Source organism: Bos mutus, chromosome 11, assembly GCF_027580195.1.
Source record: "Bos mutus isolate GX-2022 chromosome 11, NWIPB_WYAK_1.1, whole genome shotgun sequence".
NCBI lineage: Eukaryota > Metazoa > Chordata > Mammalia > Artiodactyla > Bovidae > Bos > Bos mutus.
Genome location: NC_091627.1, coordinates 96,083,381 through 96,096,946, shown reverse-complemented (window position 1 = coordinate 96,096,946; position 13,566 = coordinate 96,083,381). Strand labels below are relative to the sequence as shown.

Sequence of the window (13,566 nt, the reverse complement as noted above, 5' to 3'; positions counted from 1 at the left end):
CTGTGGCCTGAGCTCTTGCCAAGATAACTGGGTTCTAGCTTGTTGGAGAGGCCCCTTCTCATGCTTCTATTGAGCCTCACAGTCCTCGTGCCCCCAGGGAGTGATGGAGAGTTTCCTGGGCACTGCCATGGCTGGCTCCTTGTTCTGCCTCTTCTCGGGACAGCCTCTCATCATACTCAGCAGCACGGGACCCATCCTCATCTTTGAGAAGCTCCTCTTCGACTTCAGCAAGTAGGTGCCCTTCCCACCTCCCCGCCTCCTGCCGATTGCTCCTCACTTGCAGCAGTTATGCGGGGGTTAGGGTAGGGGGGAGCCCCGAGCCCCATTGCCTCTGGAAGGCAGAGGGAAGCGAAGACCTCCAGCCCAGGGCTCTCACCCCGTCTCCCCCCGTGGTTATAATCCAGGGGGGGGGGTTGACGGAGTGAGAAGGTACCAAAACTGTTACCTGTAGGAGGCACCGTGAGGCGGTCCATCCTGACTCCCCTCCGCTACCTGCCTTAAAGCCATTTTAGTGCATATTAGCAAAGCGCATAGGGAGAAATCCAGGCAAGACAAGAAGAGAGCATTCACACCACTAGCAGAGTGAGCAATTATGACTTGAAAGCCAATACAGTGTATAAAATGTTTCAGGCTGGAGGTTGGAAGGCTATACCCTGACTCAGGCAGCTCTGGGTTCAGTTGCTGCATCTACAACCTGAGCCCATTTGTAAGCCCATTTCTGCTCCAGCTTGGTCATTCTGAAATTCCCTGTTTTCATTCACTCTGGCTGTTTGTTACCAAATGTTTCAGAACGGAAGTGTGTGAGCACCTTTTTGCCACCCCATGAGATCCTTGCCCCAGAATTCTCACAGACCAGACAACCCCACCCAGGACCTGCCCACAATCCCAGTCCTCTTGTAGTTCCTAGGGGGGTATCTGTGCCACAGGAGGAGCAGATGAGCCCCCCAGGGTGGGTCTGGGGAGCTGAGCACAGCCAAGAGCCTGGGCTGGAGGTCTTTGCTTCCCTCTGCCTTCCAGAGGCAATGGCCTGGACTACATGGAGTTCCGCCTCTGGATTGGCCTGCACTCGGCCGTCCAGTGCCTTATCCTGGTGGCCACAGATGCCAGCTTTGTCATCAAGTATATCACCCGCTTCACTGAGGAGGGTTTCTCCACCCTCATCAGCTTCATCTTCATCTATGATGCCATCAAGAAGATGATTGGTACCTTCAAGTACTACCCCATCAACATGAACTTTAAGCCTGACTCCATCACCACCTACAAATGCGAATGCGTCGCCCCTGACACAGGTGACCGGTAACCCCAGAGGTGCCCTGGGCCCTCACCCACCACCCACTCCCCCCACCCACTCCCCCCACAACATCCAGACCCCTTCTGCCCCATTTCTCTACTCAAATGCAGGAGAGTGAGGCAGCTTGGGAGGGGCAGTTCAGCCAAGGGCTTTCTGTCCCAAGGGAGCAAGTCCAGGGGCTTAAACCAGTTTTTGGAAGGAATCCAAGGGGACAAGAGCTCTAATGAGGGTCAAAATCCCAGAGCCCAGGGTTATAATTAGGAGGGAGCAGTGACGGTGATACCCCGGGAGACGAAGAAGGCATGCTTGGCCTCAGCGTGGGGTGATGTGCAGACTACATCTGTCAGGAGTGCTGCTCAGGGGTTCCTGCGTCAGGCCAGAGGTAGACTTGATGGGACCTCAAGTCCCTCCAAGTTACATGAGTTCATGACGCCGTGAGCTCTCCCTGACACATCTCTGCCAGTGTTTACAGCCGAAGGGTGAACATCCCTGCAGATGGTGACATGTCCAGGGTAGAGGGCCAGTCAGGGTGAGGAGAGCCTGGTAACCATGACACTAAAGAATGATTGGAGAACCTGGGGTTAACCAGATCTTAGAGTGGTATGAGAGAAGGACTGTCATGTCACAGAGGGGCCAGATTCACCCTGCGTAACTATAAGATGCAGAAGGAAGGCTGAGGAACGAAAGCTCCAGGAAGCCAAATGCTGGCTGAATTCAAGGTATAACTTACAGTGGTGGGAGCCACCCCCTGAGAGGTACGGGTCCCCTCGGTGGTAGCAAACTGCTTGGACACTACCTGGATATCCATCTGCCAAAGATATCTTAGAAAGGATCCCCGCTCTGGGTGGGAGGCTAAATCAACCAACGTCAGTCCGATAATACTCAGTGCCACTCCTGTGAAGGTCCTTCTGACCAAAAAAAGCATCATCTGTAATGTTAGGACTATCCGTCCGTGAACCACTGGCCTCCTTCATAGTCATAATCACGCCCCTAGGAGCCCTCAGAGGGATGCACCCAGAGTGCCCAGGATGCTATAGAGCAGAGCCTAGAGGGACATCCACGTATCTCCTAGCACCACCAGGCTGGACTCACAGAGCAAACTGAGGTCCAGAGACACCCAAGGTCACACCAGTTTCTTAGCTGTAAAAGACGGGTATCAGTGCTGCTGGTCTCATGGGATGCTTGTGACGTTTTCATATCTATACTCAGATTGGGTGGGAATTGCACATAAGTAGACACTGTGTTGTTCAGCACCTTAATACATATGATTGATTAAAAATAATTGATCATAAGTCAGCCAAAATATTTGTTGCACAATTACCATGCACTCTACTTTTGGCTAGGCCTTATAAAGTTTTCTGAGCTCAGAGAATGTGGTTTTGGTTGTACACTCTCACCCTCTATCACTGCACTGAATTTGTAAAGATGTCTAGACCTAATTTTTTCTTTTTTTTCTCTATCATTAATTTTGAGGTATTTCATTAAAATCCAGCAGTAGGTAAAGCTGTCCTTCATCCTGATCCAGGGCATGTTGCTTGCCCAGCAGACTGAGGAGATCCTACCTGCTGGCTCTTGTCCTCATACCCTAGAGTAAATCCTGCCTCTGTGGGCCAAGCCCCACTGGGGTGCTTTCATTTTCTGCTCACACCCTTTGAACTACAGATCCATTGCATTAAACACACGTTCCCACAAACATGGCTTTTAGTACTACACATGATTGATTTCTTTCAGAAATAGTCCAAATTCTGAGGTCATATGAACATTCTGGGAACCATCTATCCACAGGAGAAACCAAATATAGGGGTTCCCTAGGAACAGGGGACCCACTCCAGTGTTCTTGCCTGGAGAATCCCAGGGACAGGGGAGCCTGGTGGGCTGCCGTCTATGGGGTCGCACAGAGTCGGACAGGACTGAAGCGATTTAGCAGCAGCAGGAACAGGGGATGTAAGCCTGAAAGGACATATAAAGTAGGATTTGAGAACCATTATCGAATCCACCTAACTCCAAATAGCATCTGGCCTGGCCTGGCCCAGGTCCCTAATGTCACTGCATTTTTTTGGGTCATGCTATTGCCTTGGTTCTCAAAGTTGGTCCCTAGAAGCATCATCAATACTATCTGGGAACTTGTTAGGAATGCAGATTCTCAGGCACCACCCCAGACCTGCTGAATCAGAAACTGGGGGTAGGTAGAGCCAGTTGTATATTAACAAGCCTTCTGGGTGAGTCTCATGCTTAAGTTTGAGAACCACAGCTCTATTAAACCAAATCATTATTAGCAACTAGCCCTAGTGAGATGAGGTTTTCAGTTTCCTCATGAAAAGGAAAGGAACAGGAAACAGGACGAGCTAGTTTTGATTAGGAGAATATGAAAGGGAAGATTCTAGATGTTTAGCAGGCTGGAGTGAGGGAGCTAACTAGGATGGTTTCTTTCCCAGTCCACGGGCCACTCATTTTCCAACAGTTCCATAATCCCAGTGTTACTGCAAAACCCAGTTTGACCATGGCACTCTCACTCTTTATCGGAAGAGCTTGTTTGGGGGCACTCTTTTTAATTGAATCTTGTTTCCATTGTAACTGATTTGTATTCTATTTATGGATGCTGCATACACTGACTTGGCTGCTTTCAATCCCAAGTGAGTACCACTTTGTAAACACTAGAATTTAAAACTAGTTGATAGTTGGACCTTTTCTGGGATTATCCATGTTATAGTTCTTCCTTCACCTCCAAGTGGCTTTCAAATAAACCTTACATTGTTCTCAATATCAAAGAACGATAAAGCCTAAGCAGAAGACATCAAAGGAAAATCTGGTCTGACAACTTGGGCCACTGAACGGCGCTGCGCTCCCCAGCTCAGGTGGTAGCTGGGAGTCCTGTGGCATCTGTGCGTGTAGCCCTGAGTCAGCCGTGCTGCCTGCCTTCTCTGCTCCGCTGTTAACTGTGCATCATGTTCTTTTGGTCAGTTGTGTGAGAAAAGGCAGCAGCTGTCCTCGATTTCTCTTCCGAATAATTGTAACAAACCTCTGGGTTTGTAGAACGTCTCAGAATATTCTGCTATGGGTCAAGACTGAATTCCTTAGCCACTCCCAGCCCCAAATGCCCAAGTATGGGCCACATTAAAGGTCCTTGATCACATCCACCCCATGACAGTTTATTGGAGGTTGCAGGATGCTTCAAGAATAGCCTCTTCTTCCCTCTGGGTTCCTAACCAGAGCTAGAAGGAGCCAAATGGGGCGTATGATGGATTTCAGGTCATTGCCAGCCAGCTGGCTGGGCCTCCTTCCTTCCTGCTCAAGTCAGCCACAGAGGAAGAGCTGAGTCAGCCTTCATTTGGAAGGCAAGGAGGCTCCGGCCCTGCTCCTTCACCGGTGCAGTGCAGGAGCAAGAGAGATGGCAACAAGCAGCCCTCTGAAGCTGCCTTTTAATAAATGGCTGCATCCCCCAGGGACAGGGGTTATAGTTCCTCTCAACTCATCTCCTGGCCCCTGAAAGGAACCCTCCTCTGCTCCACTCACTCAGGGACACTGAGGCTGGGGCATGGGAGCGTGGACAAGGGATCCAGAGTGAAGGCTGAGAGAAGCACCTCTGGGGACCAGACTCTCCTTCAGGTCCTGGACCCAGCTTTAATTTTCCTCAGCAAGCACTTAAGGGGAAGATTAGGAAAGATATCGAACAAGTTCTTGCAGGCCCAGCTGACCTAAAAAACCAAAACAAAACACATATGGAGAGCACAGGAGAGAAGGGAAGTGTAATTTGAAAGGGAGCAGAGCAGGAAAGGAAGCTCGCTGTTTAGAGCTGGGAGGTGTGTCGGCTCCAGCCAGCCTGTCTGGGATAGATAGTGGCTCCCTCGAGTAGGAGTTGTGTGACCTTGGGCAAAGGGCAGGTTACTTCGCCTCTCTGGGCCTCAGTTACCTCATCCTTAAAATGGGGAGATTTCTTGGGGATTTAGGAACTTAGCAAATGATGTGTTTAAGCGTTTGGCATAACGCATGGCAAAGAGTAAGTTCTTTGAAAATGTTTTTTACAGTCTAAGAGCAGAGACATTGGTCAGGTGAGTGGTAGGGTTTCATAAGGCACATTATTTACCCACTTGTGTTAGAGTTTTGTCTTGGCAGCAGTTTTTAAAGCCAGCCCTTTGAGATCAGACAGGATCTGTCCTACCCTGATGCAGCTAGTCTATCAGAACTGTGGCCTAGGGTCCCTCCCCAGGCAAAGTGAGAAGAGTGAGGCGGGGCAGCTACCCTCACAGTGAAACCAGTCTTTAGCCCTAAGGAACCGGAAGGAAATGTGAAAGGGCGGGGCCCGGGGTGGGGTGCAAGCTCCCCGCCCCGCAGTTGATGACCCTTCCCCATGCCCTTTGCTCATCCGCAGCGAATACAACCCTGTTCAATGCTTCAGCCACGCTGCCACCAAATACCAACACTTCTCTGGTAAGTCCTTTCCTCTTATTTCAGACATTTAAGGGCTTTTGTCTGTCGGAGAACTGTGGGTATCACATTGCAAAGGCTTGTGAACATAGGGTGGCCTGATTCATTGGGGACCTTCGTTATATCAAACTACCACACGTCTCTTAATACAAGCATAGATAATGGCTAGTGGCAAGCATCTGTGTCGTTCATTATGTGGGTTCTTGAATATTTGCACATTAACTTTTCAAAATATAAATTTTTAAATAAATTACTCTCCTTTTATTATACTTAGAGACATGTATATAAATGTATGTACACGTACATACTTAGGAACACATATATATGAATATGTATAGGAATGTATATTATATACACATATGTAATTGTTTTGTGTGCCCTGGATTTTAAGCATCTGGGACACCAAAGGTCAAGTGACTTAAGTGACTAGCCTCGCAGAGGTCTGACAAGGGTGGGGTGTGAGCCCCAGTATGTGAAAGGGCGTTCGAAGAGGAAGGAAAGGGAGGATACATGTGAGACACTCCAGGAGGGTGGTGTGGACAGGACCCACGGTTGACTGACTGGGATGGGAGCCAGACCTGCACTTTTCCTCCTAACACAGCAGTACCTCCTAGAACACAATGAAGAAGCATGTGTCAGCTTCTGACCTTCCCAGGGAGCTTCCTCCTTGTCGTTCCTTGAAATAGCCTGTCCCCAAAAGCATAACTGTTGCTGGGCACCATCATGGGGCAGGAGAGCTGGGCCCCCCGCCAGCATGGGAGGGCTGTGTGGGCTGCCTGGAAGCTGCAGGTGGGGGGACACAGCTGACCTGCCAGGAAGGGCCTGACTCTTTCTCTCCTGTCTTGGTCTCCAAGTACAACCCCCTTAACCTCACAGCGCTGGACTGGTCCCTGCTGAGCAAAAAGGAGTGTTTGAACTATGGTGGGCGCCTACTTGGGGACTCCTGCCAGTTCATCCCAGACCTGGCCCTCATGTCCTTCATCCTTTTCTTCGGGACGTACTCCATGACCCTGACCCTGAAGAAGTTCAAATTCAGCCGCTATTTCCCCACGAAGGTAACTTCACCCTGCAATTAGAAGGGGGCCTCTAGTCAGACAGTTCACGTGGCAGCCTCTGCTGAATCCCTGAGAGGGTTCTGGTCCAGGTGATGGGTCCACATCAGCTCTTGCTCACTGAGGGTTTTTTCGTTAAGAGCACAGACTTTGTAGTCAGAGAGAACTGGGTTCCTTTGTTGTCAAATCTCCATGACAACACTCGATATTACCAGACTTTTTTCTTTAGCCTAGTAGCATATTGTGGTTTTCTTCATTTTATTTCCCCAGCGACTAATAAGTTGAAAATCTTTTCATGTGTTTATTGGCTGTAAGACCATTGACTTTCTTCTTGTAAGAGGCTGTTTCAATTTCTTGCATATGTTCAACCGGATTGTCTTTCTCTTTCCAATTTGCAACTTGTTATACAGTCTGGATAGAAACTTGTTTGTGATCATATATCTTCTCCTGCTCTACGCCTGGCTTTGCTACTTTGCTAATGGTATCTCCTTTCTTTTTTTGGCTGCGCTGGGTCTTCATTGCTGCACAGGGGCTTTCTCTAGTTGCAGTGAGCAGGGGCTACTCCCTAGCTGTGGTGCACAGGCTTCTCATTGTGGTGGCTGCTCTTATCACGGAGCATGGGTTTAGTTGCTCTGGCGGCATGTCGGATCTTCCCGTGTCCTCTGCATTGACAGGCAGACTCCCAACCACAGGACCACCAGGGAAGTCCCTTAATGGTATATTTTGATTAATGGAGATTCTTAGCTTCACTGTAATCAAATATATCAAATTTTTCCTCAAAGAAAATATTGGATAGGAAATATTCTGTTATCTTCTAAAAGCTTCATTGTTTTTCCTTTCATGTTAAATCCGTAATTTTCCGGGATTGCTTCTGATGTTAAGCGTGAGAGAGTGGTTTTATTTTGATAGCCAATCGCTCAAGCACTTTTTTTTTTTTTAAAGAGGCTATCCCTTCCCCACTGCTCTGCAGTGCTTCCCTTGAAAGTGAAAGTCGCTCAGTCATGTCCAGCTCTTTGCAACCCCATGGACTGTAGTCCATGGAATTCTCCAGGCCAGAATACTGGAATGGGTAGCCTTTCCCTTCTCCAGGGGATCTCCCCAACCTAGGGATGGAACCCAGGTCTCCTGCATTACAGGATTCTTTACCAGCTGAACCACAAGGGAAGCAGTGTGTCCCTGGCTATATATCAAATGTTCATATGTGATGGGATCTGTTTCTAAGCTTTCTATTCTGTTTCACTGATTTATTTTATGTCAATATCAGTCTTCATTTATAAGACTGATTAATACATATGTATATCTTACAGACCAAACTTTCCCTCCTTGTCCTTTTTTTCCAATAATGCCTTGGCCTTTTGCATTTCCACATAAATTGTAGAATCTTAAATTTCACCAAAATAAAAACTTGTTGGAATTTTGATAGAATTATGTTGACTCTAAATGTCAACTTGAGGAGAAATTCTGAGTCTTCTGATCCATGAATATGGTATGCTGTGCTGTGCTTAGTCACTCAATCGTGTCTGACTCTTTGCGACCCCATGGACTATAGTCTGCCAGGCTCCTCTGCCCATGGGAGTCTCCAGGCAAGAATACTGAAGTGGGTTGCCATGCCCTCCTCCAGGGGATCTTCCCAACCCAGGGGTCGAACCCAGGTCTCCTGCACTGCAGGCAATTCTTTACCAGCTGAGCTACCAGGGAAGCTCCCATGAATGTGGTATGCCTTGCCATTTATTAAGGTGTTTTTTCCTCTTCATAGTGTTTTATAAGTTTTGATCTTGAGGTCTTGCACATTTTTTATTAGATTTATTCTTAGGTTCTTCATTTTTTTTTTTTTAACCTATTTACTCTTCCTAAAGAGTCTTTTATGTGGCCTTTACAAAATACAACTTGAGTGAAAAGTAGTGTACTTGCAACACAAATGCATTAAATCAAAGTCCTGGGACTTCCCTGGTGAACCAGTGGTTAAGACTTTGCCTTCCACTGCAGGGGGTGCAAGTTCGATTCTTGGTTGGAGCTAAGATCCCACATGCCTTGTGGCCAAAAAACCAAAACATAAAATAGAAGCAGTATTGTAACAAACTCAATGAAGACTTTTAAAAAAACCACCACCTTTTCCGCTGTCAAATTACTTACAAACCACCATGTTGCCTCTTGAAATTCAGTGTTGCAGAGAAGAGTAAGAGCATAGCCATTTCACAGCTGTCAGATTGGTAAAAACACAAAGGTTTTGGAAAACCAGGTGTTGGAGACAAAAAAGCAATGGGTGGGAGTGTCACCAAGTTCATCCAGCTTAGAGAACAACTGGCCCTCTCTGAGACAGCTGAAGATGGGTGTTCTGACTCTGGAGCTCAGGCTCTCAGCAGTTCTCCTCTTTGCTGCTAGAGGATGATATCTGCCCGGAGTGGGCAGGAGCTTCTCTGACGTGCTCATCTCTCTTTTGCAGGTTCGCGCCCTAATAGCTGACTTTTCCATCATCTTCTCCATCCTGCTCTTCTGTGGAATTGATGCCTGTTTTGGCTTGGCAACCCCCAAGCTGCTGGTGCCCAGCGAAATTAAGGTTTGCTCTGGAACCCTGCTCTGGGCATTTTTTCTGCCTGCCCCCCAGCTGCAGATCTCCTCCCCTCTATGCTGATCAAGTTTTTAATGTACTCAGCCAAGAGACCACATTGGTTCTCTGTATATGCTTCACACTTTCACTACACAGCCTCCTGGGGGCAGTCCTTTGAGGTGGTGGCTTGCAGATAGATCCATGATGAATTTCTGCTGTGTAGCCACAGGATAAAGGGAAGGTGCTGGAATCCACGCTCCAGTCCAGCTGAGGCCCCTTGATTTCCACTTATGGGTCTACAATTCCTTCACTCATGGTAGTCTGTAAGATGAGCCACTTGGGATCTGTTGAAAATGGTCCTTTAAAACAGTGATCCTCGAGAGTTCCCTGGTAGCTTAGTGGTTGGGATGCTGGGCTGTCACACCATGGCCCAGGATCAGTTCCTGGTCAGGGAAATGAGATCTTGCAAGGTGAGCAAAACAAACACAAACCAATGATCCTCAGAGTGTGCTCTGGAAATCTGGGGGTGGCGTTCAGCACTCTGCATTTTAACAAGTCCTCCAGGAGCTTCCAGGGCCTGCGTAAGTTTAATAAATTTCCCATTAGTAGTGGTGGTTTACTTGCTAAGTGGTGTCCAATTCTTGTGACCCCATGAACTGCAGCCCACCAGGCTCCTCTGTCCATGGGATTTTCCAGGCAAGAATACTGGAGTGGGTTGGCATTTCCTTCTCCAGGGGATCTTCACAACCCAGGGATTGAACCTGGGTCTCCTGTGCTATAGGCGAATCCTTTACTGACTGAGCCATTAGTCCAGAGTTGGTGCTATTTGCTTGTAGCTTTGCTTGAGCCCTGCTCCCTCACAAGGAGCACCGTCCACCTAAACTGAACTGGGAGGTAGAGGTTCTAGAACTGACCCTCCCTACTTTTGAGGGCTTGACTTTTGCAACATTATTTCAGCTTTAACATCTCCTAAAAACTCATGTTGGCCTTGAAATTTAAAGTACTTCTTTCTCTTAAATAAGCAGAGTATAAACTTCAGCCCAGCTCCTGCACAGATAATGCCTTATTCTCAATATGCAAGTCTGAATTAATGTCTGGTGTTTTACAGACAACACTATAACACTCCCCAGACAGATGACTCAGAGGAGAGGCAGAAAGTGCCAGGCACTGGGCCTCTCATTTTCTTTTTTCTTGCTTTTAGGCCTCATTCCCATTTCTTGTTAGCATATTTTGCAATTAGTGACCACAAACTCTCTCCCAACTTCCTCTGACTCTCCACCACCCTGTTTCCCAAACAAGCCCAGGGCAGCTGCAACAAATCATCTCCTTTGTTCTGTAGACACCACATCCTTCCCAAGACCCCTGTGCCTCCTGGATCTCTTTAAAGTTGCAGGTGCCTAATGCTTTAAGGAGAAAGAATATACTTGAAAAGTACTCCAGGTGTGGGAATAGCAGAGGTCTGGGACAGTGGGCCAGACAACAAGTGCTCCAGGACAAGGGAGAGAGGAAAGGGCCCTCTCCTTTGCTCTGTTCAGCCCACACGGCCTGACCGAGGCTGGTTCGTGGCCCCCTTTGGGAAGAACCCGTGGTGGGTGTACCTAGCGAGCATCCTGCCCGCCCTACTGGTGACCATCCTGATCTTCATGGACCAGCAGATCACTGCCGTCATAGTCAACCGGAAGGAGAACAAGCTGAGGGTAAGCCTGGTGCTAGGAGGCAGGGGCACAGCCTCTTCCCATAGAGTCAGAAGGGATGAAGGAGGGAGGTGTTGCTTCTTGCGAAATGTTGGGCCATTTGTGAAGCAAGTATGAGGGCAGGAGACTGGAGTTCTGGGGGGATGGGGGGAGGGGGCAGGGGGAATGTGACCTCCAGATGTGGATAAAGCCAAAAGGGCCAGGACCAAACCCAGGTTGGGCCCCTGGGCATGCGCTTCTCGCTTATCCCAAAGTGACTTTCCCAACTCTGTCTCCCGACATTGAACTCGGAAGTCTGAACAGATGCTAACAAGGGGATTTTGATCCAGAACCATAGACAGAGGAGCATTCTTTGCCTTCCTGGCCCCTCCAGCTCCTCTCCCTGCCTCTGGGTCTGAGGAGACTCCAGCTATCCTCTCCCCCATCCCAATCTGGACCACTCTAGGCCTGGGCTAGACGTGCCCCATTTGGGGCTTCTCATTAGGGAATTGTAGAGATATTGCTTTGCTGGGTAGAAGGCCCTGCTTCCCAAGGACCCAAACCCAGGGCCTCTCCGAGCCTGAACACCTCTCCTCCCTGACCTGCATCAGTTCCCTGGTTCACCAAACTCTGGGGGTGGTAAGGCCTGACCACCTTAGGGCGGCAGTCCTTCCAGAGTGCTATCTAGAAGGCTGAGGAGAGCCCTCAAAACCTCTTCTGCAAAATGGCTGCTTTGGGAGAGTTCTGTCTCTCCCACCCCACCCAACAGGTGGCTGGGAGCAGGCTCCCTAGACAGCTTCCTCCCTCCCACTGCCTCTGCAGAAGGCGGCTGGCTACCATCTGGACCTGTTCTGGGTGGGCACCCTCATGGCTCTCTGCTCCTTCATGGGGCTCCCCTGGTACGTGGCTGCCACGGTCATCTCCATTGCCCACATCGACAGCCTCAAGATGGAGACAGAGACCAGCGCCCCTGGGGAGCAGCCCCAGTTCCTGGGGGTCAGGTAGGTGAAGGTCAGGGCCTGGGGACCACCTGAGCCGGAGTTGGGGTCAGTCTGGGGGGTGGGGAAGGGGCTTTTTACCATCGAGGTATTTGGGTGAATAGGGCCCCTTCTCTAACAATCCAGAGCCACAGGGATAGGAGTGATAGCTCTGAAGGGAGGGAAGAGGAAGACAAAACTTCAGCTGTTGTAGCATCTTTTTAACAGATTCCCAGCATGCACACCAGCCCCGTCACAGAGTCTCCTTCTTGCCTATATAGGCCACTCAAGGGTTCCCACAGAGCATCTTCTGACCTGATTTTTGTCCCCTCTTTAAGATTCCCTGCCATGCCATCCCTCAAACCCCCAAATCAGGGTTCACGTCGCGCTCAATCTCATTCCTCCAGAAAGCCTTTCCAGGACCACTTCTACCCCTGGGCTCTGGCCCATGGCCTGTCACTTATGTTCCTTCCCTTGCCCCTCCGCTCATGCCCAAGTCAGGTCCTTGACCTGTTTCAGGCAGGGAAGTGCGTCTTCCACCCCTTAGGAGCTCTGGGGTGAGCCCACATCAGACACTGATGTTCTCATACATGGCTGTCCTAAGAACTTCTGCCCATGGCTTGAGAATACCTGGGCCACCCAGCAGGTCCCGAGCGAGGTTCCTGGGGTCAGGGCAGCGTCCTCTCCTGGATCCCCAAGCCCCAGATGTCTGGGCCTGAGCAGTCTGCCACAGAGCCCCAAGCTCCCTCCAGGCTTGTGCCTGCGTCTGAGCACTCCAGAAAACACACCTGCCCTGCAGCCCCCGTACCTGCTCTGCCAGCAGCCTGGCCCCCTTCCCCTACATCCTCATCAGTCATGTCCCACAGACGTGAGGTCCTATTACAGTTGATAGGCAGGGATAATGAGCACTTCATCTCCCACTTCATCCGCACAGCAACCCCTCAGGTGGGCGCCATGAAGTACATTCTCCTGATGCTGAAGACGTTTAGGACCTTGACTGATGCCACATGGCTCGTAAGTGGCAGAGCCAGGATTAAAGCCAAGTCGATCTGGCTCAAGCACCCCCTGAACAGCCTCCTGAAGAACCCTACAAATGCCCTCACCTCAGTCAGATTCACCTTCTACCCATGTGCTGGGCAGCTTGTCCTCAGGTCACTGGTTTACTCTCTGGAATGGGAGAGCAAGGCAGAGCCCAGGGCCTTGGACACAGCCTTCAAGTGCCCACAGAAGGCTGGAATGTCACAGAGCGCCTCCCAGCCCACCCTGACCATGTGCTCTTCTCTGCCAGGGAACAGAGAGTGACTGGCACCATCGTCTTCATCCTGACAGGGATCTCTGTCTTCCTGGCTCCTATCCTGCAGGTGAGGCTCCGCACCCTCTGCGAGGGCCCTGTCCATCTGCGAAGGCACTGGCCTGATGCTTCAGAGCGCGGAACAGGCTCTCCACATGGCCCCTAATAGGCCAAAGATATCCCGTCATCACTACTGTTTTCTGTAATATTGTATCCTTTACATCTCTGTTCCCTGGACTTCTCTGGTGGCTCAGATGGTAAAGCGTCTGCCTACAATGTGGGAGACCTGGGTTCAATCCCTAGGTCAGG

The 13,566-nt window shown here is 49.7% G+C and overlaps 1 protein-coding gene across 8 annotated transcripts in view; it reads left to right on the top strand.

Moving 5' to 3' along the window:
- SLC4A5 (solute carrier family 4 member 5) overlaps nucleotides 1-13,566 on the top strand; it is a 124,828-nt gene that overhangs the window by 93,269 nt on the left and 17,993 nt on the right. For 4 of the 8 annotated variants that reach the window (XM_070379823.1, XM_070379821.1, XM_070379822.1 and 1 more), the window contains 8 exons: nucleotides 98-231; nucleotides 1,018-1,289; nucleotides 5,661-5,719; nucleotides 6,571-6,771; nucleotides 9,212-9,325; nucleotides 10,852-11,013; nucleotides 11,812-11,990; nucleotides 13,255-13,327. In XM_070379823.1, the coding sequence (XP_070235924.1) occupies nucleotides 98-231; nucleotides 1,018-1,289; nucleotides 5,661-5,719; nucleotides 6,571-6,771; nucleotides 9,212-9,325; nucleotides 10,852-11,013; nucleotides 11,812-11,990; nucleotides 13,255-13,327 (1,194 nt within the window). The remainder of the gene's footprint in view (nucleotides 1-97; nucleotides 232-1,017; nucleotides 1,290-5,660; nucleotides 5,720-6,570; nucleotides 6,772-9,211; nucleotides 9,326-10,851; nucleotides 11,014-11,811; nucleotides 11,991-13,254; nucleotides 13,328-13,566) is intronic. The other 4 variants (XR_011466126.1, XR_011466125.1, XM_070379826.1 and 1 more) reach the window with 1 other exon arrangement.